Raw genomic sequence first — 27,821 nt, 5'->3', positions numbered from 1 at the left:
CCTTTGAAACATTTCCACAGTTCTGGCAGTGACATAAATCAGTACAAGACATTTTTGCAGACATACATGAACATCTTTCTGTTTCACATTTGCTTGTCTTGCAACCACAGTGGACTACCTGCAGCACACTATCTGGGGCAGGATTTCTAGTCATCCATCTTACTGTTAACTCCCCATCCTCAATGTACCATCCATTGCCAATGGGTGAAGGGGCACACATCATACCAGTCAGGGAATGTCGCATTACTGCTGCTTGGTAGTTTGCCCTTTTGCAGTGTTGGTGGAGGGCATCACTTGTTGGGGGAATGGACAGTTCTGGCAAAGCTGACGATGCCATACAGAATGCTTTGTATCTTGCATCGTTCACGTCTTTGGCAGATGCCTGTCCATACAGGTGGCACACATATTTGCTCAGTGTTTTGAACGTAGACTGGTCAAGGTTAAAACTGCTGCCCAGATTTGAGAACGCAGTCAGGTATTCGTCTTTCTGACAAGCAAGAGAAAATGTCTTCCTTTTGCCCTTGCCATGAAAGGCACTGGTCGAGTCACAACCTGTGAAGGTATGGATGCCAATGAGTGCAGAACAAACACTGTTGCCAAGAGCTGCTGCCACCTTAGCCACGTCTATGATCCTCGTTCTGTTGCCTACTCCCGTGAAAAAATACAAGCTACACTGTAAAGCTCTTTGAAGACTTACAGCAATCACTGCCACATCAGTGTCAGGGCTTTTGATGACAACAGTTTGATGTTCTTGTGCAGCATGCTGTGCATGTAAAAACACCCTAGTGTCACATTCCTCATGGTCACATGTCAGTTCGTGAACAGCACTGACAGTTTGTGAACCCTCTTTCACAGTAACACAGTGACACAGTTCTCCATGTGCTATGTACAAGCTGAAGTCCCTGCCCAAAATGGTGAGATCAGCATCTCGCCATGCAACAAAGAGGAATTCTGCCAGTGCTGCTTTGTTGGTCCCATTAGATAGAAACTTTTTCCACTGTGTGGGTGCCTTCTGATCCCGTCCATAGATCTGCACCTGTTGTGTACCACCCTCAGCTCTCCGTGACCGCTCTAGGTTTTTAATACTGATTTCTGGATACTGGTCAATGACAAAGTCTATCCTTGTACACTTGTGCTGCAGAGCTATCTTGACCACGTACTGGAGTAAGTTGTCAGCCAACTCTCCAAAGGTAGCTGGTTTGGAATGCATGGCTTGAATGACTGCCATGCCATCGAAGAGAATAGCTCCATCTGACGGAACTTGCTGAACTAAGCAGTCTTTGTCTTTGTTCTCCAATATATTCATCAAGGCAGATTTGTCTGTTTTAGCAAGTGACCCATCAGTACTGGCTAAGGGATATGAAACCGTTCCCAAGGAGTAGGACAGAATTTGCCTCAGGTCTACCTTTCTACTTTGACCAATAATGAGTAGCCTGGAGAAAAGTTTCTTGTCTGCACGCAGAATGACATCTTTGGCTGCTGCAGTCTTGTCTTTGTTTTTGCCTGGTCACTAAAGGTCTTCAGTTTTTGAGCCTTGATGGGGGCAAAAATGTCGACTGATTTTGTTAACAGTCTTTGGTCAATAAAGACTTTGACAGCTTCTTCCCCCCTTTCTGGTGCTGCAAGCAAATCCTTCTTGACCCCTTCAGATGCTACTGTCCCTGAGCTAAGACAAACAATGCCATCTTGGTGTAAGTCAAATGGGTTCAGCATGGAATCAATGGTGGAACTTATTCTGGTCACAGCTTCTTCATCGGCATGAATCCGTGAGCGGTCTAGATCTTTTCGCCTTCGTGTTTCTGGGGATTTTCCAGACATTGACTCACATTGTCTAGCTATGGCAGCTCGTTCATGTTGTGACAATATCCAGCGAGACACTGCAGCCCTATTTAGAGTTATTCCTGTCCAGCCACCCTTTGTCTTTGAATCTCTGTTGCATGTTTGCTCAATAGCCTGGTCACAAGCAATGGAGGCAAATCCATGGGCACTTTGACGTTGAACAGTCCACTGACCTTTCACACTGAGGTCTTTGTGACAAGAAGGGTGTGTTATAGGCAAGTTGACCATTTCCATCCAGTATGTAGGCAAATACCTAGCATAGTTTACACGATCATAAGCAAAAAACCATGCCATCATCAAGCGCACTGTTGACAGGTGAAGCTGCCAGTCTGATTCTCGTGTAGCTCTCACAAACAGAAGGAGTATTTGCACCATGTCAATGTAAGAACTCCAGAAAGCAAACGTTGGGTTTTCGGCAGTTCTCTTTTCCACAAAGAGAGCATACTTTGAACACATTTGGTCAAATTTCTGGTTTGCACACAAAACATCCACTGTTCTGTCTGGGAATGTGTCTTTGATTTCACTGATGACAGCCATGCACTCATCTCTCCCCGCTGGTGTCAAAGAGTCTAAGAATGTGCTGAATCTGGCACGTTGCAGGCTCTCATACATAAGTTTCTGTGCCCTCATGCTGCGGTTGTAATGATGACCACTGATCACACCATTGATGGAACCTGGGGCAACAACTTCAGACTCAATGAGTATGTCTTGCAGTCCTGCATCACCAAACCTTTTTCCTATAATCCCTAGGAAAGACATGCAAGTATGAAACTCACCAAGTCTAATCACAAGGCGTTTTGTCAATTCCTGGTCCTTCCAGCGGATTTGCTGAGCTTTGGCATATATAGCCTGGTCAAAAACTACCACTACATGGTCCAGTGCTAGCTGATCAGCAATTTCAACACTTCGCTTCAAAATCGTGTTAACTGTTGACATCTCCGTCGGTGAAGCCTCAATGACTGGAAGATAATACAGTGCTGACTTTGGCAGAGTGGCCCCACTTTGGAGCAGTGTATGGAAACCTGTCCAGCTTGGCACTGTGCATGCTTCAGCATCTGTGTACTTTACTGAAACATATGCCAGTTCAGTTTTGGCAGCAGATACAGTGTTCAACCTGTATGTTTCTGCATCCAATGGAACACTTCCATGGTGACTCAAGTTCTGTGGCCCGTGTCTTTTAGACTGTTGGTAGTGTTCTACGGGGTAGCTAGGAGGTGGTTTGAATGATTTAACTGCCTTCTGTAGTGGCTGTCTCTCTGTTCTCGACACAGTTTCAGTGACAGAACTTTGGAGCATAATGCCATTTGTGTGGTGAGTAGTTCCATGACCTGACAGTGTCTCCTCCCCAAAATCAATGTTGTCCCACACCAGTATTGTGGGTGCCTTCTGTGCGAATCCCTTGGGTATTTTGTTTCTACCCTCTAAAAGTTGTAGCTGAGCAAGGCTAGTGTCAAGACTGACAACTGTGTCCCGTGAAGCACAATGTCCTAACCTATTCAGCAGTGACAGAACATTTGATGAACCTGTTAAATGGCGAACAGTTAGACCAAGACACAATGACTTGGGTGTCTGCTTTCGACCTTTAGATGCCAGATACACAATGTCTTGACAAAGAGAGATAACCTTTAGATTCACATCATCAGGAACATCAACATAACAGGCTAGTGTTGGCTCTTCTGTTGCACCTATAATCCAGGCAATGAAGTTGTACAGTTCAACAGGCACAACAGATTTAGCTTCAGATACATTTAAATCCTCTGCTGTGGGAGGCCACGGGCATTTCATACCGGGAGAGTCACTTAGAAGGCGCTTCAATATCAGCCCTGCACTGTAAAGTGTCCTTGTGTTCTCCGTGGTATTCTGACCAGCTGTTGTACTAGCCGTGTGTTCACTGTCACTTTCAGCTTGGCTTTCAGCTTGGCTCACCTCAGTTGACTCGGTAGTTGATGGTGATGTGCCTGATGGCAGAGGTACCCTGTCTGCTAACGATAATGTCTCAACAAAAACCATTTCAGAGACGTTGCGCTGGGGAGGGCAGTGGAAAACCAGCTGGGGGAAATCACGGACCAACCTTCTTTTCAGTTTATCCCTCCTGAAACATAAAGTTAAAGGGAAATATGAGCACATTACACACAGACACACAGACACAGACACAGACACACACACACACACACACACACACACACACACACACACACACACACACACACACACACACACACACACACACACACACACACACACACACACACACACACACATCAATGATAATCAAATTACTTTAAACATACTCTCATAGCCTTTATGGGGAGAGACTAAATCTATAAATAATAAACTTTTCAGTATGAATATTTTATTATTTTTGTTTCAGTTACCTGTAGCCTGAAGCATCAAGATCTTCGTGCTTCTTAACGGTGTCCACGAACAACTTCCTTAGCTTGTCCATTCTCAGCACCTCTTTGTCAATTATAATCCTTTGACGGATCACTTGGTCACAGAAGAGGTTGTAGCTGTCAGCAAAGGGTTGTCTGAAAACACACACACACACACACACTTAACATGTGCAAAGAGTCATGCTTTCAAAGCTGTATCTTAAGCAAAACTAAATATAAGCTGCATGTTGTTGAATTTTTTTTTACTTTTTAAATGTGAGCAAAATGACAGTACAGTGTAATTACTCACATTTCTTCATCTCTGGTTGCAGTGTGCGTTGCTGTAGACAGTGACAAGAACCTGGTGTACTGTCTGTAACAGGTCCTATGGTACCGGACCTCTATAGCAACACAGTCTTTGTCGTTGATGTGCAGAAGAATGGCAGCATCTTTCTTAATCTCAGCTGCCTTCAGCAACTGGCCTTTAAAAGAAAAATAATTAGAATAAGCTTTATTGGCAAAATCAGAGATTTACAAGTAAAAAAGTGTGTGTGTGTGTGTGTGTCTTGAGTGGGGGGTTGGAGAGGTATTTATGACCCTGTGATTTACGACTCTGTGATGTGAGCTGCTGAACTCCCAGCTAAACATTCCAAGATTCAAGATATCTATTGTCATATGCACAGATAAACAGACAGTCACACTGCACAATGAAAAGCTTATTTTGCTGGTCCCCCTTGCAAATTCACAAAATATAAATATAAATATAAACTTAAGCTAAATAAAGAATCACAGAATATAAAAATTAAACAAGAATAAACTTAAACTATATTGCACACTTACAATAAACTTACTAAAAATGTAAATGCTAAGGATGTTTAATACTAATAAATATAATAAAATAAAATAAGAAACAAAAATAAAGAAATAAGATAAAGTAAAATGCCTTCAGTGACAATCTACAATGTAAATAGTCATGAAAATAAAGAAAACGCATTGAATGAGAAGGTGTGTCCAAACTTGTGGCCTGTACTGTATATTAATATGCTGTTCTATTTACAGTACCTTTATTGTGGAGACTCAATAAATAACCACAAGTTGGACATTTTCATCTCTAATATGATGTAGATGACAAAATACATAGGAGTTTGCATGCAAAAAAACAGTATGATGGGAAGACCAAATTACTCATTTCATTGAGTGTATGTGAATGCTGGCATATGTGTAGTTAGCATTAAAAAAAAAAGATATATATACTGTTATCAGAATCAGCTTTATTGGTCATGTAACACAGAGGGAATTTGACTTGGTTGACTGGGCTCTTTTTATTCAATATAAACAATAAATATTAACTAAAAATATAAACAAGTGCTTCAATAATATGTGCAAGGCCAATAAATAATAGTGTGGTGGGGAATACAGCAAAAGCCAAAAAATGATGAAGTGAGCATGAGTTCGTATACATTCACAGTGATAGATTAGTTTCAGAGTTATTTCGCAGCATTCATCAGATTGATAGCCTGGGGGGGGAAATGTGTTTTTATGATAGGTTGTTTTGGCGTACAGTAATTGGTAAGGCCTGCTGGAGGGGGGGGGGGTTTAAACAGTTTGTGACTGGGGTGTGACGGAATCTGCAATGATGCCACCTGCCCGTTTCTGATCCTGGAACCGTATAACGCCGGGGAAGGTTGACACCGATGATCTTTTCATGCTGTCCTAATTGTCCGTTGCAGTCCGGCTTGGTTGCTGGTCCAAACCAGACAGTGATGGAGGTGTAGAACATAACAAGCAGGTCCTGGGGCAGGCTGACGTTTTTGAGCTGACGCAGGAGGTACGTCCTTTGCTGTGTCTTTTTAAAAAAAAATCCAATTTAGGTCCCGGGTGATTGTGGATCCCAAGAACCCGAAAGAGTCCACAGTAGACAATGTGATGTTCAGAATGGGGGGGATCTTTTCATATATGCAGTACTTCCACCACCCCACTGGAGGCATCAGCGAAGCATATGAGTCAAAATGAAGCAGCAGCAGGGTGAGTAGAAGAAGACTACACATTCAAACCAACAATGCCACTATTGACCCTGAAAGAAATCTAAATACATCTGTGAAAAATCTGACTTTTAAAAGGGACCGGACAACAAAGTATCATATTCTTCCCCGAACCAGTGCTTGAGTCATTGTCGGTATATAATAACATGTTATTTTGACTGCCTACTAGGGGTGTGGGAAAAAATCGATTCAAATTCGAATCGCGATTCTCACGTTGTGCGATTCAGAATCGATTCTCATTTTTAAAAAATCGATTTTTTTTTTTTTTTTAATTTTTATTTATTTTTAATTATTTTTTTATATATATATTTTTTAAATTAATCAATCCAACAAAACAATACACAGAAATACCATAACAATGCAATCCAATTCCAAAACCAAACCCGACCTAGCAACACTCAGAACTGCAATAAACAGAGCAATTGTTTATCGTTTATTGTTTATTGAATGGATCCCCATTAGCTGACGCCAAGGCGACTGCTAGTCTTCCTGGGGTCCATATAGGAGCATACACAATTAAAATACAAAGAATACATGCATTACCAGACATTATACAATAAAAAAATACAACATACGGTAAGATAAAAAGCTAGTTAAAACCAGTATTAAAAATTCACGTCAAGTGGGCAGCTGCAATAGGTGTATCTTCAAAGCTGTCTTGAATGACAATTTACTTTGTGAGACATTAATGTAAGATGGCAATTGATTCCAGAATGATGTACATCTATACATGACTGTATGTTTGAGGAAATTGGTCCTGGGAGCAGGAAGTGCCAAATAGCCATTGCTGGCATTCCTAGTGCCATGAATATGTGTATTAGTTGATTTTAAAAACTGTTTGTAAAAGTAATCTGGTGATTGATCTAACATGATAGTTCTAAAGAACATAAGGAGACTACAATGCATCTTTTGTTCAACAGACAACCAGGACAGGCGTGAATGCATATATGAGGAGAGGAGACACAAACATGACACAGAACAAACCAAAAGTAGTGAAACAAAAATGAATATTATCAACAAGAGTATCAATATTAGTTACAATTTCAACATAGCAGTGATTAAAAATCCCTCATTGACATTATCATTAGACATTTATAAAATAAAATAAAAAAAAGAACAATAGTGGCTTACACTTGCATCGCATCTCATAAGCTTGACAACACACTGTGTCCAATATTTTCACAAAGATAAAATAAGTCACATTTTTGTTTCATTTAATAATTAAAACAAATTTACATTATTGCAATCAGTTGATAAAACATTGTCCTTTACAATTATACAAGCTTTTTACAAAAATCTACTACTCTGCTTGCATGTCAGCAGACTGGGGTAGATCCTGATGAAATCCTATGTATTGAATGAATAGAGAATAGTTTTGAATCGGGAAAAAAAAAATCGTTTTTGAATCGAGAATCGCGTTGAATCGGGAAAAAAATCGATTTTGAATCGAATCGTGACCCCAAGAATCGATATTGAATCGAATCGTGGGACACCCAAAGATTCGCAGCCCTACTGCCTACTGTACTTTTTCTTACTACTCCCCAATTACTTTCTGCAGATAATGAATTAGACACTAATTAATATCCAAAACTGATTCATTTCTGCCCCCGCGACCCGACCTCGGATAAGCGGAAGAAGATGGATGGATGCACGTCATGTGTTGCCTTCATTATAACTAGAGATGTCCGATAATATCGGCCTGCCGATATTATCGGCCGATAAATGCTTTAGAATGTAATGTCGGAAATTATCGGTATGTTTTTTTTTATTATCTGTATCTTTTTTTTAAATTAATTTTTTTATTTTTTTTATTTATTAAATCAACGTAAAAAACACAAGATACACTTACAATTAGTGCACCAACCAAAAAAAAAACCTCCCACAAAGGGGTTATTTATTTCTGTTATTAATATTCTGGTTCCTACATTATATATCAATATATATCAATACAGGCTGCAAGGGATACAGTCCGTAAGCACACATGATTGTGCGTGCTGCTGGTCCACTAATAGTGCTAACCTTTAACAGTTAATTTGACTCATTATCATTCATTACTAGTTTCTATGTAACTGTTTTTATATTGTTTTACTTTCTTTTTTATTCAAGAAAATGTTTTTAATTTATTTATCTTATTTTTTTATTATTATTATTTTTTAAAAGAACCTTATCTTCACCATACCTAGTTGTCCAAATTAGGCATACTATTGTGTAAATTACACGACTGTATATATTGGTATCGGTTGATATCGGTATCATTAGACATTTATAAAATAAATAAATCCGAATAAATCCGAATATCGGATATTGGCAAAAATCTGTCTGGAGTCGCAAAAAATTAAAAGCCCTATATAAGTGTTATAATTTATAACACTTATATAAGGCTTTTAATTTTAAAATAAATAAATAAATAAAAAAATCTGTCTGGAGTCGCAAAAAATTAAAAGCCTTATATAAGTGTTATAATATATAACACTTATATAAGGCTTTTAATTTTAAAATAAATAAATAAATAAAACAATCTGTCTGGAGTCGCAAAAAATTAAAAGCCTTATATAAGTGTTATAATTTATAACACTTATATAAGGCTTTTAAGTTTTTGCGACTCCAGACAGATTTTTTTTATTTTATTATTTTTGGTCCACTGTGGCTCTTTCAACATTTTGGGTTGCCGACCCCTGCCCTAGCCGAAATATTGGGGGAAACATTATTATACTTGTTTAAATAGCCCTTGCTATATTCTACAGTACAGTAGGGGGCAGCACTCACCTTTGAAGCCATGACTGCAACCCGCCAGCAAACCGGAAAAAGAAAAAAGACGACGAAAGAGACACACACGGACACAACCTAATCGTAAATAATTAAAATGTGTGTTAAATTCTCAATTTCTACGTTTTTACCTATTCGTCCGTCGTATGAAAAACTCAAGTTTATTTATTATTTGTGTCAGGAAAAAGCTGACTCGTCTCAGTGAACTTTAAAGCTTCTCGTGCTAGCTTAGCTTGCTAGTTAGCTTCGCTTGTTAGCTGCTAACAAAGAGACGCAGACGTTATCAACACGTCGCTAAGCAGAGATCAGATGTGAGTGTAAAGTGTTGTGATTGTGTGAAAATGTGCGAAAGAACGATAGCAGAGTACAAGGAGGAAGTTTGTCCAACAAAAGAGGAGAAGGAGCGACAACATCAACTACTGGACGCTGTTTTCAAGAAACATCAAGTTGTGTTACACAGAACAGGTTTGTTTACTTCTTACTCTTACATGTTTACTAACTTTATATTTGACTATTAACGCTATTCTTTAATTGTTTGTCTAAAGCAGGGGTGTCAACCTCATTTTAGTTTAGGGCATACTTGCCAACCTTGAGACCTCCGATTCCGGGAGGTGGGGGCGGGGGGCGTGGTTAAGAGGGGAGGAGTATATTTACAGCTAGAATTCACCAACTCGAGTATTTCATATATATTTCATATATATATATATATATATGAAATACTTGACTTTCAGTGAATTCTAGCTATATATATATATATATATATATTTTTTTTTAATTTTTATTTTATTATACATATAAATAAAATAAATACTTGAATTTCAGTGTTCCGGAGGCTATCCAGTAGATGGCAGTATTGTCCTGTTTAAGAGTGTCACAACATTGGTGTTTACGGCAGACGAACTGCTTTACGGTAGACGAAAACGTGACTGCTGTTGTTGTGTGTTGTTACCGCGCTGGGAGGAAGTTAATGAAACTGGCTAACAATAAACCCACATAAGAAAGCAAGAACTCGCCCTCGATCATTCTACAGTTATAACGTGATTGGGCAGGCACGCTGTTTATATTGTGGGAAAGCGGACGTGAAAACAGACTGTCGCCACTGTCCCCACTCAGGTCCGCATTGAGCTGGAGGGGGCGTGGCCTCCAGCTCCGGCTGACTTCCGGGAGTTTATCGGGAGAAAATTTCTTCCAGGAGGTTATCGGGAGAAGCGCTGAATTCCGGGAGTCTCCTGGTAAAACCGGGAGGGTTGGCAAGTATGGTTCAGGGGCCGCATGGAGGAAAATCTGTGCACACGCGGGCCGGATGATCAAAATCATGGCATTAAAACTAAAAAATAAAGACAACTTCAGATTGTTTTGTTTGTCTTACTTTGTCCAAAAAAATAGAGCAAACACATTCTGAAAATATTACAGTAAAAATATAGAAAAAAATACCGGCAGCGGTACGGTTTAGATCAGGCCTGGGCAATATTTTGCCTCGGTGGGCCGCATTTAGAGAAAAAAATGTGCCTGGGAGCCAATATATCTATTTTTAGGAACACTTAATACAAAACCTCACAATAGTGTCTGATTGAATGCTAAAAACGTTATGACAGACCGCCTTAAAAAACGGAATGGAATTTTAAATTTTTTTACTAAATGAGACAACCAGAATGTTCGTGAAAATAAAGAATGTGGGATTTACAATATTAACTATGAACGATAAAACACTGAATATTGACAACATATGAACGTCACACCCCCTCTCGTTCCACATATTTTACAATCAAGCGAAACAATTCAACAAAAATGCAACAAACATAAAGAAATATGAACGCGAAGGGTAAAAAAACCCCACCTACAATCTGATATATCTGATACATCACTAAGCTTTAGAACTTTGTTGTAAAAATCTGCAGGATCATAATGGCAGCAACAGTTTCCATCTTAAAGATCTGAAATAATTTTTGGGGAAAGTCCGACGGGCCGGATTGAAAAGTGTAACAGGCCGCATGTGGCCTTAATTTGCCCAGGTCGAGTTCATCAATCAATCAATGTTTATTTATATAGCCCTAAATCACAAGTGTCTCAAAGGGCTGCACAAGCCACAACGACATCCTCGGTACAGAGCCCACATAAGGGCAAGGAAAAACTCACCCCAGTGGGACGTCGATGTGAATGACTATGAGAAACCTTGGAGAGGACCGCAGATGTGGGTATCCCCTCCCCCCTCCCCCTCTCTAGGGGGAGACCGAATGCAATGGATGTCGAGTGGGTCTAGCATAATATTGTGAGAGTCCAGTCCATAGTGGATCCAACATAATAGTGAGAGTCCAGTCCATAGTGGGGCCAGCAGGAAACTATCCCGAGCAGAGACGGGATGGGTTTAGATCCATGAAGGGAAGAAGAAAGGGAAAGAATGTTTATAACTGAATACATTTACATATGCATAAAATAAAAAAATATTTTGTATTTTTTGTTTATTTTAATTTTAATTTATTTTTATTTTTATTTATTTATTTATTTTTTTTTCATTTTTAAAAAAATTGACATCCAGCATCAGACATTCCCATCCACTACATCATATTCACATTTTTCACACATCTGTCGTCTGCCCTAAAAGTCAAAATATTTTTTGTTTACACCCCAACCATATCTCCAAGTGAATGTGGGAGCTGTGCTCTAAAGATATATTGTTGATGTAGATAGTCCATAAAAAAATGTTTGGTAAAAAATATTTTTGACCCAGCCTCTATAAATCACTAAAAAGGGGGGAAATGTATGTAATATGCAAACAAAAAGTATGAATATTTTCAGGTAGATTTGGCATTATATTTTTTATTTCCATGATATTTAAGTTAGAGTTGTGACTATGCCATTATATGATTATGGTTGAAGTCAGAGATCATCTTAAAATGTAAACAGAAATAACTAATATGTCATTTAGGAATGCCTGAAACAATACTGGCTCGTCTTATGAAGGCTTTTTAATTGCCCTTCCTCGAAATTCCAAGCACCATTTTTACTCAATCCTCCGACCCCCCAAAAAATGTACAGGATGAATGACAAAATGGTCAGCTCTGGAAGGGATTTTCCTGGCTGGGACAAAAGGAACTATGTTTTTAGTGGTTGTTTAGCTACATAATTTCAGACACACTATATTCATGTAACAATGTTAACATGGCAGCACGGTGGAACAGGGGTTAGTGCATTTGCCTCACAATACGAAGGTCCTGAGTAGTCCTGAGTTCTTTCTGTGTGGAGTTTGCATGTTCTCCCCGGGTACTCCGGCTTCCTCCCACCTCCAAGGACATGCACCTGGGGATAGGTTGATTGGTGACATTAAATGGTCCATAGTGTGTGAATGTGAGTGTGAATGTTGTCTGTCTATCTGTGTTGGCCCTGCGATGAGGTGGCGACTTGTCCAGGGTGTACCCCGCCTTCAGCATGCAGCTGAGATAGGCTCCAGCACCACCCGCAACCCCAAAAGGGACAAGCGGTAGAAATGGATGGATGGATGGATGTTTACACAAAACTCACACAGTCACCAAATATATTTAACATTGTAATCAGTATAATTCTTAGTTCCATGGCTAATTTCACTTACTAATTCTGACCTTACATCATGCATCATGAAGTGAAAGTAAACATTTACTGTCAATCATATTTCAATAACCAAAGTAGTCAACACTTGATTTATTTAAAAGATTAAAAGATCATAAAGGTGACACTTTCAGGTTTATTTTTAGCTTCACACATTTAACTCAACACACAGGAGGACAAAACTAATCTCAGTGTTAATAGTGTCAGTCAAAAACTACTTCTTTTCTCTCTTAATCTCATTTACACAGCAGATGTCCAGCAGCCCCCCCACATTATAGAGGAAGAGGAGGAAGAACTCTGGATCACTCAGGAGGAAGAGTGCCTTCTTGGGCAGGAGGAGGCTGATCTCACCAAGTTTCCACTGACTGTTGTCTCTGTGAAGACTGAAGACTATGAAGACAAACCAACTGAGTCCCCACGGCTTCATCATAGTCCAAGTAAGCAGAACTTCCAGATGTCATCTAAGACAATGTTTGTAACTGATGTTTATCCAGGGTCCACAGTTATGATAATGGGTGGAGATATACTTGCTTTTCAGCTCCGCATTAGCGTGAAATTACAGTAATCGGTTTATGAAGCATAAACCTATTCAATGACTCTTAATTTAGCCATCTGCTTTTACATTCAGCTAATATATTTTTGGCATGTGCTAACCAACAAAATGACTAATTCATTCAGAAATATTTATTTATACTGTAACTGGGGATGTAATGGTAAACGGTATAATACAATTCCAGACGGTTAGTATCCATCATGATCCATCTTTTTCCTCTTATCCGAAGTTGGGTTTTGATAGATTGATTGAAACTTTTATTAGTAGATTGCACAGTACAGTACATATTCCGTACAATTGACCACTAAATGGTAACACTCGAATAAGTTTTTCAACTTGTTTAAGTCGGTGTCCACGTTAATCAATTCATGGGTCGCTTGGGCAGCAGCCTAAGCAGAGGAGCCCAGACATCCCTCACCCCAGCTACTTCGTCCTGCTCTTCCCGAGGCGTTCCCAGGCCTGCTGGGAGACATAGTCTCTCCATCGTGTCCTGGGTCTTCCCCGTGGTCTCCTACCTGTCGGACGTGCCCTAAACACCTCCCCGGGGAGGCGTTCAGAATCAGAATGAGAATACCTTTATTGTCATTGCAATGGAACAACGAAATTGAACAGCAATCCAGCTCAGTGCTTTTAAAACAACCTACATAAAATACTCTTAAGACAACAAACAATAATAAAACATTTAAAAACATATTGCACAGCAGATCTCTATCGGAGCTAAGCAAGTTAATAAAGTGGTGAGTGTTCAGGTAAGTGCAGAGTTTAGGGCAATAACAGCTCTAGGATAGAAAGTTTTTCAGTCTATTTGTCCTTGCTTTGATGGTCTTATAGCGCCTCCCTGAGGGCAAGAGTTCAAGCCAGTGGTGACCTGGGTGGGATGAGTCCCCGAGGATGCTGTTTGCTCTCCTGCTGCAGTGTCTCTTATACAGGTCCTCTAGCGATGTAAGAGGACATGCAGTGATCCTCTGGGCCGCTTTTATGACCCCCTGTAATTCATTTCTCTCTGCCACCGTGCAGCCAGAAAACCACACGGCGATACCGTAGGTCAGTATTGTTTGGGGGTCATTCTGACCAGATGCCCAAACCACCTCATCTGGCTCCTTTCAATGTGAAGGCTTGAGTCTAAGCTCCTCCCGAATGACAGAACTTCTCACCCTATCTCTAAGGGAGAGCCCCGCCACCCGACGTAGGAACTTCATTTCGGTCGCTTGTACCTAGTCCTTTCGGTCATAACCCAAAGCTCCTGACCATAGGTGAGGATGGGAACGTAGATCGACCGGTAAACTGAGAGCTTTGCCTTCCGGCTTAGCTCCTTGTTCACCTCGACGGACCGCATCACTGCAGACACTGCACCGGTCCACCTGTCATTCTCACGATCCGCTCTTCCCTCAATCGTAAACAAGACTCATAGGTACTTGAGCTCCTCTACTTGGGGCAGGATTTCCTCCCCAACCCGGAGATGGCATTCCACCGTGCAAGAACCATGGACTCGGACTTGCAAGTGCTGATTTTATTTGATTTTTTTCAAGTTTAGTTTTATTCACAATACCATATTACGATTACAACAGTAGAGAATATCCATTTAAGGATGGTAGTAAGTGAAAGGGTACCCCAGATAAGCTAGAAGAAGCTTTCGGCAGGGGGTCCAGAGGTCAGTATATGCATGGAATGCTAAGACATGGTGGGAAGCACAAAAACACGATATGACAAACACAAAATAGGAGCACAAAAGCAAGCATACACATACATACATACATACATACATACATACATACATACATTCAACCACGCACAACCCAACAGTAGTCTACTCCGAAGCCACATGTGACACTGCTAATCCTCTAAAGGAGCACGAGCCATTCACATGAGGCATTAGAGATAGGTGGTTAATAGGTATGATTTCAGATTCTTTTTGAAGTTAGAGAATGAATACAGCATCCTGAGGCTCTCATCAAGCCGGTTCCAGATCTTTGGTCCCCTGCATACAACACTTCGAGCAGTACAAGCCAGTAGACGATGTTTACCTGATATCAGATCTAAGTTACGAGTGTTGTGGGCATGCTGGGGACGATAGATAAGAACCAAGCCACAGAGCCTGAGATTCAGCCTGTGGATGACTTGATAGGTTAGACAAGAATTGTGATAAATATTGAACTCTGTCAGTCTTAAGAGATGATAATTATGGAATAGATGTCGAGTGGGGGCATTAAACTTGGACCATGACAGGGCCCGTATGATTTTCTTTTGCATGGATTCTAATTTGTGAAGGTAGCTAGGGAAGGTGTTACACCGGATGACATTACAGTAGTTTAGATGTGGTTCAAAGAGAGTTTTGTATAGAGTAAGTAGAGCATAAAGAGGAAGATAATTATGAAGGTGAAAGAACAGGCCAACATATTTGGATAAATTGTTTAACAGATGGCTAATGTGACATTTGAAATTGATTCTCATCCCAGTCGCTTTACACTCGGCTGTGAACCAATCCAGTGAGAGCTGAAGATCTTGGCCGGATGAAGCAGAAATCCTGATGCCCTCATTGCCCTGACTAGACATTCTGTCCATAAAAGTTGTAAACAGAATCGGTGACAAAGGGCAGCCCTGGCGTAGTCCAACCCTCACTGGAAACGGATGAGAATTACTGCGGACCAAGCTCTGACACAGATCATACAGGGAGCGGACCACAATCAGACAGTCCGATACCCCATACTCTCTGAGCACTCCCCACAGGACTTCCTGAAGGGACACGGTCAAATGCCTTCTCTAAGTCCACAAAACGCATGTAGACTGGTGGGGCAAACTCCCATACACCCTCAGGGACCCTGCCGAGAGTGTAGAGTTGGTTCACAGTTCCACAGGACAAAAACCACACTGTTTCTTCTGAACCCGAGGTTCGACTATCCGGCATAGCTTACTCTCCAGGTACACCTGAATAGACCTTACCGGGAAGGCTGAGGAGTGTGATCCCGCGGTAGTTGGAACTCACCCTCCGACAGGGCTGGACAATTAATCAAATTTTTAATTTTGATTTTGTTTGTGGCTTCTCACAATTATGAAAATATAATAATCGAGAGAAAAAAAAACGGTTAAATGGCATATTCCGGAGCTTGTGACAATGAAACCGACGAGGAGCGAATGAGTGAAAAAGAAGTTTGCCAGAAGTTTGGGATCTCACCATGGTTGCTAATGAATAATGACTAAACTCAATAGAAAAAGTCATGCATATGATTTCCGGGTTCACGTAGCCGCGGAAAGAGTCACATAATTGGCCAATGAAACGGAATCTGCTGATAAACTCAAAATAATATCAAGAAAATTGACAGAAGAGTAAGTAAATGTTATTATTGTGAGAAGAGAAAATAATGAGTCCAGTAGCGCTCATTTATCCCCGGCACACTCAAACGCCGTCCGAGATGGCCATTTGAAACGGCGACTAAACTACAAAGCTAAACCTAACAAGAAATATCGTCTGCTTGTGTTGTTGTAACGACATCATCGATGTGACATTAATCTACAAACAGTGGTTGCAACTTGAGAGACTTGCTTTGAACCTGATATTACTTAAAAACCTCTAAAGGCTTAGTTGGCCACATGCGTGGACAGCACCTTTTAGCTCTTATTTCCAAAATTGTGTACACTACTGAATTGGGGTCTTATGACCGCTTATGTGGACACTTATACTGCCATCTGGTGGTGTCAGAAGAGTATAACATACAATGGAATTTGGGGGAAAAAAAGTGTAAAAATAAGAATTAGCATGTCACTAAACATGAAGTACACGTTTGTGTACTTATGGACTAAGTACATCATATCCAAAGATTATTCTTAGTTTTTATTCTGATTAGGGTCCAATAAGCCCAAATAGCAACGAGAAATAAAAAAAAGCATGTAAACAAACAGCTTGGGCCTTAAGAGGTAGACTTTTGTCCATTTTGGATTGCTTCTGGCTCATCAGTAGCAAGTGAACCGCAGCCAAGTTCTCCCTGCTAAGGCATGGCCCGAGTGTCAAAAAGGAAGTGTTTGTGTTAATCGCCCGCTAAAAATTGCGAAACACAAGAATCAAAGCATACAAACATTCTTAAAAATGATTTAGCTTACAAGATTACATAAGTTATACATTTCACCATCACATGGTCCACTTCAGTGTTTCCCATAAACTGCCAAGATTCCTGTGGCGGTGGGGGCGTGGCTATGGGTGTGGTCACCATGACATCATTGAGTAATTTGCATAATTCACTACAATGATTTGATTTTCTCTAAAAAGGCTCAAAAAATGTATACTTACTAATTAATAACAGTTTTGTTTTAAACGTCCATCCATCCATCCATCCATTGTACAATATAATTACAACACTTTATGTACATATTTATATACATATTTATATATTTGAACAATAAGTTATTCACTGAAATATATTTATTAATTGTGGTTCTTACAAAAAATATATCTTATAAAATATAAAAGCTAAAATGTCTCAAAGCTCTGCCCCTTTAATTAGTGCATACTAAATAATTTAACTTTAGCCTACTACTACAACCATATTATTTACCAGCAACATAAAGTGAAACAGAGGCAGAGGTGTCCTGCCACAGTCAGTAACAAATAAACAGAAAACAGTAGTGGTGGTAGATAGACACAGAGCTTCATCAAACATCTGATCCACTGAACAAAGAGCTCCAAAAACCTTGAACTTTAGACTGCCATCAGTTTTACTCCCTACACTTAACCATGTGTTTCCTACTGCCTGCAGACGTTGCACCCTTTGTTATATACACATGTTGTGTTTCTAATATAAATACATTTAATAAAGTCAAATACAAATAAGGCAACAAGAGAAGTATCCTACACTTCTCTTTTGTAAAGTAAATCTGAACAGCCTATATGGGCATCTACATCAACTATATGATTTGCCTGAGAAGCTGGAGAGGACAAAAAAATAAATAATTTTTTAAAAATTTTTTAAATTTTTTTAAATTTTATTTATTTATTTAATTTGTGGCGGACGTAATTCTTTCGTGGCGGGCCGCCACAAATAAATGAATGTGTGGGAAACCCTGAACTTGTAGAATATTTATATTGTATGTACTATATAATATTTGACATGTCTGAGTTAAAATCGTCTTTGTTTTACTTGTGTCCTGCAGAAGTCCAGCAGCTGATTGGACGTCGAGAAGAAAGGAAGGGGGGTAGCTCCATTTTGAAGCAGGAGGGGCCGCAGTCCCCCTACATTAAAGAGGAAGAAGAGGAACTCTGGATCACTCAGGAGGAAGAGTGTCTTCTCGGGCAGGAGGAGGCGGATCTCACCAAGTTTCCACTGACTGTTGTCTCTGTGAAGACTGAAGACCATGAAGAGAAACCACCTGAGTCCTCACAGCTTCATCACAGTCCAAGTAAGTTGAACATTTATATATTATCTAACGTAAAGTTTGTAACAGATTTTCATCAAGGGTCCAACATTCTCTTACGTGATGGAGACTGTCAGGTTCAAACACTGATGACATCTATTAAACGAGACAAGAAGCAAGGAATTAAAAAGAGACAGAATTAAATTTGGCTCAATTGAGGAGAGCCGTCTGGGCTGTACTCTTGGACAGTCTCCATCACGCTCTGGCGAAAGATTGTACGCTCTTTTATTTGGACTTTTCCTAATTACATGGCAACAGCTGTTTCTAAGGGACGGGGGGTCGTAAACAGCCATCGCCTTTGGTTACAGCAGTTCAAAGAAAAGATCGTAAATACTTCACTGAAAAGGTTGTAAACAGTTCACAGAAAAGGTCATAAAACAGTTCAAAGAAGAGGTCCCTGTAGGGGAGTCAGGTCCTGCTTCCTCTTTGCATTGTATTTCTTGGGTCAAGACAATATATTTCTGTTGATTACAATACATGAAAGAAACAGAACACCTTCATGTTGCTTCCCATCCTACACAAGCCTTCTTCTTGGTAGGTTCAAAGACAGCTTTTGTCTTCTCGCCGGGAACTTCTTTGAAACACAAAGTTTTGTGATAACTTAGACACAATTATTCTGACAGAGACATACTTACTTTTTAACGCAGCCATTTCCCCCATTCGCATTCGCCCAGTGAATTCCTGCAGTGAGAGAAGTCGTCCAAAAGATGGCGCCATACCACAAACAATAACCCACCATTTAAGTGTCTTTGCATGTGTTCAATGAAAACTATTTGCTTTATGGCCGTCAGCGAAGAAAAATCCACAAATTATCCGCATAAGCCGAAGGGTTCAAAGTGTACGAAAAAGTAGCAGATTGTATGCAGCAATTTACGGTATATGAAGAATAAGTTAATATAATAAAAAATATATATAATAAATGAGTTAAAAAATCATAAACAGTTTATTTTATTACCAAAGTGTTTTATTTTTACTCAGAATTTATGTAACTGAATTTTTTGCCTTTTGAATTTTGTGAACTAATTTTTTACATAAGCCGAAGGGTTCAAAGTGTACTAAAAAGTAGCAGATTATATGCCGCAATTTACGGTATATGAAGAATAAGTTAATATAATAAAAAATATATATAATAAATGAGTAAATAAATCATAAACAGTTTATTTTATTACCAAAGTTGTTGTTTTTTACTCAGAATTTATGTAACTGAATTTTTTGCCTTTTGAATTTTGTGAACTAATTTTTTACATAAGCCAAAGGGTTCAAAGTGTACTAAAAAGTAGCAGATTATATGCCGCAATTTACGGTATATGAAGAATAAGTTAATATAATAAAAAATATATATAATAAATGAGGAAAAAAAATCATAAACAGTTTATTTTATTACCAAAGTGTTATTTTTTTTAACTCAGAATTTATGTAACTTAATTTTTTGACTTTTGAATTTTGTGAACTAATTTTTTTACATCAAATTATGCTGACAAATTCATTAAATACACATTTGTGAGCAAAATGCGTGTTTAAAAATTACATTGTTAGAATACAATGTTTTTAAATTTAGTTTAGAACTCATTAACCATTTTGGTCACATATTGATATTCAATGAAATTACCAGCATCATTTAATGTAAAAAACAAAACAAAAAAACAATTGACAAAATTAAAACGCAAAAAAACACTCAATCGGCTCATCTCCACTCGACAAGAGTGACAGTTCTAACACAGCAGCAACTTTTCACTCTTTATGATGAAGTATTTATGAACTCTAAAATAACTTTGACCAAAATCTCAATTGGAAATTTTTCCAGAGGTGAAAACAGTGCATGTATGCAACATTTTCCTTCTGAAAAATTGACTTCTTGCTCGGAATACTCTTTGACCTTCATGTGCTTGACCTCCAAATGTGACGTCACATACAACCCTACAAAATATGAAATGATAGGTCCTCTTAAGTAAGCTTTAATGTCCTAACCCAACACATCTGGTGTGTCCTTTATTCCCAAATATAATTCTATTGTTGATCGTGTCCACAAAGGAGACATTTGAATTGAATCTTCATGGTTTATTAGCAGTGTGATTGTGAAATTTCAACATTTCAAGTGTAATCATGTATGCGCACGGTCTGAAATGACAACGCTGTGATAGTCACAGGAGTATACATTAGAAATAATTCTTATTTCTCCTGCAGATGTCCAGCTGCTTTGTCGTCAAGCAGAACCTCCCCCTCAGTTGCTGGAGGGGAGCTCCACATTGAAACCGGATGATCCACAGCCCTCCCACGTTAAAGAGGAAGAGGAGGAACTCTGGACCACACAGGACGGAGAGTATCTTCTAGGGCTTGAGGTAGCTGATCTTACCAAGTTTCCATTGACGGTTGTCTCTGTGAAGGCTGAAGACCATGAAGAGAAACCACCTGAGTCCTCACAGCTTCGTCACAGTCCAAGCGAAGAGATCAGAGCCGTGGAATTTCCAAGCATCAGCTCACCCAAACATATAATAGAAGCTGATGGAGACCACTGTGGAGGATCACAAGCGGACATCCTCTCAGCTCCACTGTCAGATAGTGACGACACAACGGCAGATGCTAATGTAAATATAGAATCACACACGAGAACATACTCAAGACAAAAACATTTTGGTTGTTCAGTTTGTGCAAAAGGCTTCTTTAAAAGTTCGAATTTGACTCAACACATGAGAACGCACACAGGAGAAAAACCTTTCAGTTGTTCAGTTTGTGGTAAGAGATTTGCTAAAAAAGATAACATGCAAACACACATGAGAACACACACAGGAGAAAAACCTTTTAGTTGTTCAGTTTGCGGTAAACGATTCTATGACAAAAGTAATATGCAAAAACACATTAGAACACACTTAGAAGAAAAAACGTTTAGTTGTTCAGTTTGTTGTAAAAAATTCTCTAACAAAAGTAATATGAAAATACACATGATTAGAACACACACGGAAAAAAAACTTTTTAGTTGTATAGTGTGTGGCAAAAGATATTCTAACAAAAGTAAAATGCAAATACATATGCGAACGCACACTGGAGAAAAACCTTTTAGTTGTTCAGTTTGTCGTAAACGATTCACAAAGAAAAGTAATGTGAAAATACACATGAAAAAACATTCCGGGGAAAACCTTTATAGTTGTTCCGTTTGCACAAAGGACTTTGTCAAAAACTCCAATTTGACTCGACACATGAGAACACACACAGGAGAAAAACATTTCAGCTGTTCAGTTTGTAGTAATAAGTTCTCTAGCAAAAGTAATATGCAAATACACATTATGAGAACACACACAGGAGGAAAAACCTTTTAGTTGTTCAGTTCTGCCATAATAGATTCTTTAATAAAAGTGAAAAGGAGAACACACACACACACAGGTTATAAGCTCTATAGTTTTTAATTTTGTCCAAAAGACTTTGTTTAAAAACTCAGATTTGACTCAGCACATGAGAACACACAGGGGAAAAAAAACTTTCCTTTTTCTGGAAGTCCTCTTTGAACGGATTCCTGCAGAGTCACTAATGTTCTACTGCAGGGCTTCTTTAAAGCCAGTATCTGGACCCAGTTGGTATCCAGCTAGCCTACCTTATGGTATGAAATACAAAACTTTGTTCCTTTTAGTTACTGCTTATAAAATAAATCAAATGGTTTGTAATGACTGACAAATACAGTGTTTTTAGATATGATTCACAGTGATCCATTAAAGATAACTCTTAGAATATTTTCACCTTTTTCACTAAATTAATAACCGGGACAAAAATACACACCCTGTTCCAACACCCACTCAGCAGTTTAGTTAGGGATTTTTTTTTAATCAAAAAATTGTCTCCAGACCACCATCATTCCCTTGTCTCCTGTCCTCTTCCATGTTGCCTGTTATTGTGTTCCAGTGGTTGCTACACTATATTGCCAAAAGTATTTGGCCACCTGCCTTTACTCTCATATGAACTTGATGTGGCATCCCAAGGAATTGTCCAAAATGTTTCGGTATCCTGGAGCATTCAAAGTTCCTTTCACTGGAACTAAGGGGCCAAGCCCAACTCCTGAAAAACAACCCCACACCATAATTCCTCCTCCACCAAATTTCACACTCGGCACAATGCAGTCCGAAATGTAGCGTTCTCCTGGCAACCTCCAAACCCAGACTGGTCCATCAGATTGCCAGATGGAAAAGTGTGATTCATCACTCCAGAGAAGGCGTCTCCACTGCTCTAGAGTCCAGTGGTGACCTGCTTTACACCACTGCATCCCACGCTTTGCATTGGACTTGGTGATGAATGGCTTAGATGCAGCTGCTCGGCCATGGAAACCCATTCCATGAAGCTCTCTGTGTACTGTTGCGTTGACCAGCATTCCTCCAATGGGGAATTCAAATTGCTAGTCTCTCCCAGATTATTTTTATGGCAATAAGCTGATGTTTATATTCAATCAACAGGCAGTAGTTGGTATTTTGTGGTTTATTCACAAGCTTAGAGGACAAACGTGAGACCAATCTAGTACACCAGCGTTCCCTCGCCCGGTCTAGCTCGGTCTCCCCCAAACCCACGGAAGTCCCGTGATCCTCCCTCTGTCCATCGCCCCCACTCCCGTTGTTTAGACTACTCCGAGTTATCTCTACTCTGACACATTCCAATCTAGAAGGCCGACACCTTACTATGAGACTCAAAAGAAGGAAGAATACTAGCTATTCTTTATATGACTATAGGAGTTTAGAAAGAAGTAACACTTAAATATGGATATGATTCTGATCTGCTTCCAACAGTACTGTACGTGGGCTAATTGGAAGGTCACATGAAGTTTAGAGCTCTGTAGCAACTGACTGTGCAGAAAGTCTTTGCACTATGCGTTTCAGCATCCGCTGACCCCTCTCTGTCAGTTTACGTGGCCTACCACTTGGTGGCTGAGTTGCTGTTGTTCCCAAACTCTTCACTTTTCTTATAATAAAATTGATTTTGGAATATTTAGGAGCGAGGAAATATCACGACTGGATTTGTTGCACAGGTGGCATCCTATGACAGTTCCACGCTGGAAATCACTGAGAGCGGCCCATTCTTTCACAAATGTTTGTAGAAACAGTCTCCATGCCTAAGTGCTTGATTTGATACACCGGGCCAAGTGATTAGGACACCTGATTCTCATCATTTGGATGGGTGGCCAAATACTTTTGGCAATATAGTGTATGTTTCTTCTTCTTTGGTTTTGTCGGATCACGTTTGTTCACGTGAGATTTGGGACTTGGAGAACTAGAGTCTGGCTCGGTGGTGGGGCAGAATTGTAATATGCGTGTTGTGTTGATGTGATGGTAGCACACCACACGCATAACCGTCAAAACTGATCAATGCTATTTTTTATATTTGTGTGAGATTTGTAACGGATACAAAATGTCTTCAGATGTAGAAAATTGTTGTGTAGCCACGTAAGTCACACATCGCAAGATAGAGCATCCAGGACATGTTTCTATGATTAAACCTTGCTATTATTAGTTATGCCACTTTGTCTACTTGTGCTCAAGGTTAAATACACACTTCACACGTTATCACATATAGCACACGTCTCAGAAAGGTAGATCTGTCTGCTGCTGTTCTGTCCAATAAAATTCTGTGAACCGTAACTCACAACCTGACTGATCCTTGGAGCTGTTCAACAAAAGATTACTTCGTAACTATTCTTACTTTTACTAGCTTTTTGTCTCTCTTCTCTTCGTCTCCAGCTGCAATGTGTGCGCGCGCTCACTAGTGATGGGCGAGTCATGATTGAATCAACCTTTTTTACTGAATCAGGACTCAGAGGTTCTCTCCATTAACTCGTCCAATAACTTATCCTACTACTGCTGGTTTAAATTAAAAAGGAAAGCAGTCAATATGTAATTATGTAAATGTTACAATGTTCATGCAATACTGCGAAGTCTTGTCAACCACGACAGCCCCACAATCCAGAGCCTTAAGGAACTCTGGGCGGATCTCCTCGGCCCCCAGGGCCCTGCCACCGAGGTGCTTCTTAACTGCCTCGGTAACCTCAGCCCCAGAACTAGGAGTCCCCAGGCTCTGCTTCCTCATTGGAAGACGTGTAGATGGGATTGAGAAGGTGTTCCTTCCACCGATCCACAACATCTCCAGTCGGTGTTAGCAGCACACCTTTCCCCACTATACACGGTGTTGACAGTGCGCTGCTTCCTCCTCCTGAGGCGGCAGATGCTGTCCCAGAATTGCTTCGAAGCCGTCCGGATGTCGTTCTCCATGGCTTCTCTGAGTTTTGGCCTGTCCAAAGCCGCACACCGCTTGGCCTGTCTGTACCTGTCCCCTGCCTCCGGAGTCCCATGAGCCAAAAAGATCCGATAGGACTCCTTCAGCTTGACGGCATCTCTCACTAATGGTGTCCACCAGCGCGTTCTGGGATCACTGCCACGGCAGGCACCGACCACCTTGCGGCCACAGCTCTGATCGGCTGCCTCGACAATAGAGGCACGGAACATGGTCCACTCGGACTCAATATCCAGCGCCTCCCTCGTAACATGTTCGAAGTCCTCCCGAAGTTGGGAATTGATGGGAGACTCTGCCAGACGTTCCCAGCAGACCCTCACCATCGGCACCGACCCACAACTAGGTGGTGATCGGTTGAAAGCTCCGTCCCTTTCTTCACCTGAGTGTCCAAAACTTGAGACTGAAATACATATGCATGTATTTAAAGGCCTACTGAAAGCCACTACTACCGACCACGCAGTCTGATAGTTTATATATCAATGATGAAATCTTAACATTGCAACACATGCCAATACGGCCGGGTTAACTTATAAAGTGCAATTTTAAATTTCCCGCTAAACTTCCGGTTGAAAACGTCTATGTATGATGACGTATGCGTGTGACGTCAATCATTGAAACGGAAGTATTCAGACACCATTGAATCCAATACAAAAAAGCTCTGTTTTCATCTCAAAATTCCACAGTATTCTGGACATCTGTGTTGGTGAATCTTTTGCAATTTGTTTAATGAACAATGAAGACTGCAAAGAAGAAAGTTGTAGGTGGGATCGGTGTATTAGCGGCTGGCTGTAGCAACACAAACAGGAGGACTTTGACTTGGATAGCAGACGCGCTAGCCGCCGACCGCACGGATGATCGGGTGAAATCCTTCGTCCTTCCGTCGATCGCTGGAACGCAGGTGAGCACGGGTGTTGATGAGCAGATGAAGGCTGGCTGGCGTAGGTGGATAGCTAATGTTTTTAGCACAGCTCTGTGAGGTCCCGTTGCTAAGTTAGCTTCAATGGCGTCGTTAGCAACAGCATTGTTAACCTCCGTCAGCCTGGAAAGCATTAACCGTGTAGTTACATGTCCATGGTTTAATAGTATTGTTGATTTTCTGTCTATCCTTCCAGTCAGGGGTTTATTTCTTTTGTTTCTATATGCATTTAAGCATGATGCTATCACGTTAGCTCCGTAGCTAAAGTGCTCCACCGATGTATTGTTGTGGAGATAAAAGTCACTGAATGTCCATTTCGCGTTCTCGACTCTCATTTTCAAGAGGATATAGTATCCGAGGTGGTTTAAAATACAAATCCGTGATCCACAATAGAAAAAGGAGAAAGTGTGGAATCCAATGAAACCTTGTACCTAAGTTATGGTCAGAGCGAAAAAATACACGCCCTGCACTGCACTCTAGTCCTTCACTCTCACGTTCCTCATCCACGAATCTTTCATCCTCGCTCAAATTAATGGGGTAATTGTCGCTTTCTCGGTCCGAATCGCTCTCGCTGCATTGAAAACAATGGGGAAATGTGAGGAGCCTTTCAACCTGCGACGTCACGCTACTTCCGGTACAGGCAAGGCTTTTTTTTTATCAGCGACCAAAAGTTGCGAACTTTAGCGTCGTTGTTCTCTACTAAATCCTTTCAGCAAAAAATATGGCAATATCGCGAAATGATCAAGTATGACACATAGAATGGATCTGCTATCCCCGTTTAAATAAATACAAATTCATTTCAGTAGGCCTTTAAAGTGTCTTCTTTGAGATCATCTTAACATGTTTTGAACAGGTTTGTTTTTATTCAGTTCATTGGAAAATGTTTCAGGTCTTACGTCTTCAATCTAGCTGTGAGCTGTCAGGACCCGATGTTCCAGGTCATGTCTTGTTTTGTGGTCGTCTTCAGCGCTCCTTCCTATGTTTGAGTCTATTTATGTTCCAGCGTGCGCTCCTTTTTAAGTTTCCTGTTGCCCTGGACACTAAATGAACACACCTGTTTACTGATTAGTGTCCTCACCTGTTTCTGCCCCAAATCACGCTTTCTATTTTGGTGTCTCCCAGCTTAAAGTCGCTGGGTCAATCGTTAACTCTGCCACCCTCTGATTCCTGTACATGTAAGTTCATGTTTGGTAGCTACTCTCAAGCTAAGTTTTTTGTATAACCTTTCAATACCTTCCCGTGTCGTCGGCACGTTTATCTTTTGTACTTTTTTGCCCTTGTCAGTAGAATAAATATTCACCTTACCTGCACTGCTGTTCCTGCCTGGGAGCTGACGCACGAATGCCGTGGGGTATGACAAGGAAAAGAACAACATAGAGGACTTTACTTCTGAGGCAGTGGCTGCTTGGGAATCGCTGATGTCCGAAGTCATGGACATCAATTCCAATTCCCAGATGGAGAGGAAATAGCCCAGTGTGTTTCACACACAAACTTCCTTTTTGCTGGCCTGCCGTGCCGACAGCTCCTCCCCCTCCGCTGCTGCAACCTCAATTTGGTAATCTAAATGCTGATATTATATATTTGTTGGTCGTGTGATGGGTGATGAGCCATGAAGACGCCAACGAGGAATCGTCGAACAAAAAGCTTTATTTGTTTCAGCGAGCCTCAGACTGGAACTGCAGCTTCCAGGAGAAAGAGTATGGGCCTGATTACTCTTCTGATGTCCTCTCGGACCACTCCCCTAAATACCTTTTACACGAAGACCCCCACTCTTCGTAACTCTAGCCTCGGAGCCGGCCCGTCTGGACAAAGCCCAGAAAAATGGTCTGCATGGTCGAGTCGCCAGAAGAAAGCCATCACTCCAAATTACTTTGTTCCAGAAGTTTTGAGGCTTGTCTCTGTGCTGTTTGGCGTAATGCAGGGGTGCTCATTACGTCCATCGCGATCTACCGGTCGATCGCGGAGGGTGTGTCAGTCGATCCCCAGCCAGGCATTAAAAAAATAGTCCTAAAAATAAGCGATCATAAATCTTCACTATGACGTCACTTGATTGACATTCACGGCACCTCGAGGGTCGCCTGAGATGA

The 27,821-nt window shown here is 40.5% G+C and overlaps 2 protein-coding genes across 4 annotated transcripts in view; one reads left to right on the top strand and one right to left on the bottom strand.

The window, feature by feature from the left end:
- Positions 1 to 1,401: 1,401 nt before the first annotated feature.
- LOC133644642 (uncharacterized) lies at positions 1,402 to 5,140 on the bottom strand. The gene is made up of 3 exons (XM_062039311.1): positions 4,522 to 5,140; positions 4,215 to 4,367; positions 1,402 to 3,931 (listed from the first exon to the last, which is right to left on the bottom strand). The coding sequence occupies exons 2-3, from the start codon at positions 4,283 to 4,285 to the stop codon at positions 1,402 to 1,404; spliced, it is 2,601 nt and encodes an 866-aa protein (XP_061895295.1). The 5' UTR covers positions 4,286 to 4,367; positions 4,522 to 5,140.
- Positions 5,141 to 9,017: 3,877 nt separating this feature from the next.
- Positions 9,018 to 27,821, top strand: part of LOC133646118 (zinc finger protein 32-like) — a 118,433-nt gene continuing 99,629 nt past the window's right edge. Inside the window, exons 1-4 of one of the 3 annotated variants that reach the window (XM_062041157.1) lie at positions 9,018 to 9,484; positions 12,853 to 13,038; positions 18,297 to 18,542; positions 20,742 to 24,351. In XM_062041157.1, the coding sequence (XP_061897141.1) occupies positions 9,361 to 9,484; positions 12,853 to 13,038; positions 18,297 to 18,542; positions 20,742 to 21,871 (1,686 nt within the window). In that variant the 5' untranslated portion in view covers positions 9,018 to 9,360 and the 3' untranslated portion in view covers positions 21,872 to 24,351. Of the gene's footprint in view, positions 9,485 to 12,849; positions 13,039 to 18,296; positions 18,543 to 20,741; positions 24,352 to 27,821 lie in introns of those variants that run through there. The other 2 variants (XM_062041155.1, XM_062041158.1) reach the window with 2 other exon arrangements.

This window comes from Entelurus aequoreus, linkage group LG03, assembly GCF_033978785.1.
Source record: "Entelurus aequoreus isolate RoL-2023_Sb linkage group LG03, RoL_Eaeq_v1.1, whole genome shotgun sequence".
Taxonomy (NCBI): Eukaryota; Metazoa; Chordata; class Actinopteri; order Syngnathiformes; family Syngnathidae; genus Entelurus; species Entelurus aequoreus.
The sequence above is the reverse complement of the archived record's forward strand: the minus strand, read 5'-3'. Positions and strand labels throughout refer to the sequence as shown.

What these genes read in the sequence shown, in the direction of transcription:
- LOC133644642 (XM_062039311.1), bottom strand. Translation starts at nt 4,285, where the DNA reads ATGGACAAGCTAAGGAAGTTGTTCGTGGACACCGTTAAGAAGCACGAA. An exon ending in CTTGATGCTTCAGGCTACAG is followed by an intron (nt 3,932 to 4,214) that starts GTAACTGAAACA and finishes TTTATGTTTCAG; the next exon opens with GAGGGATAAACTGAAAAGAA.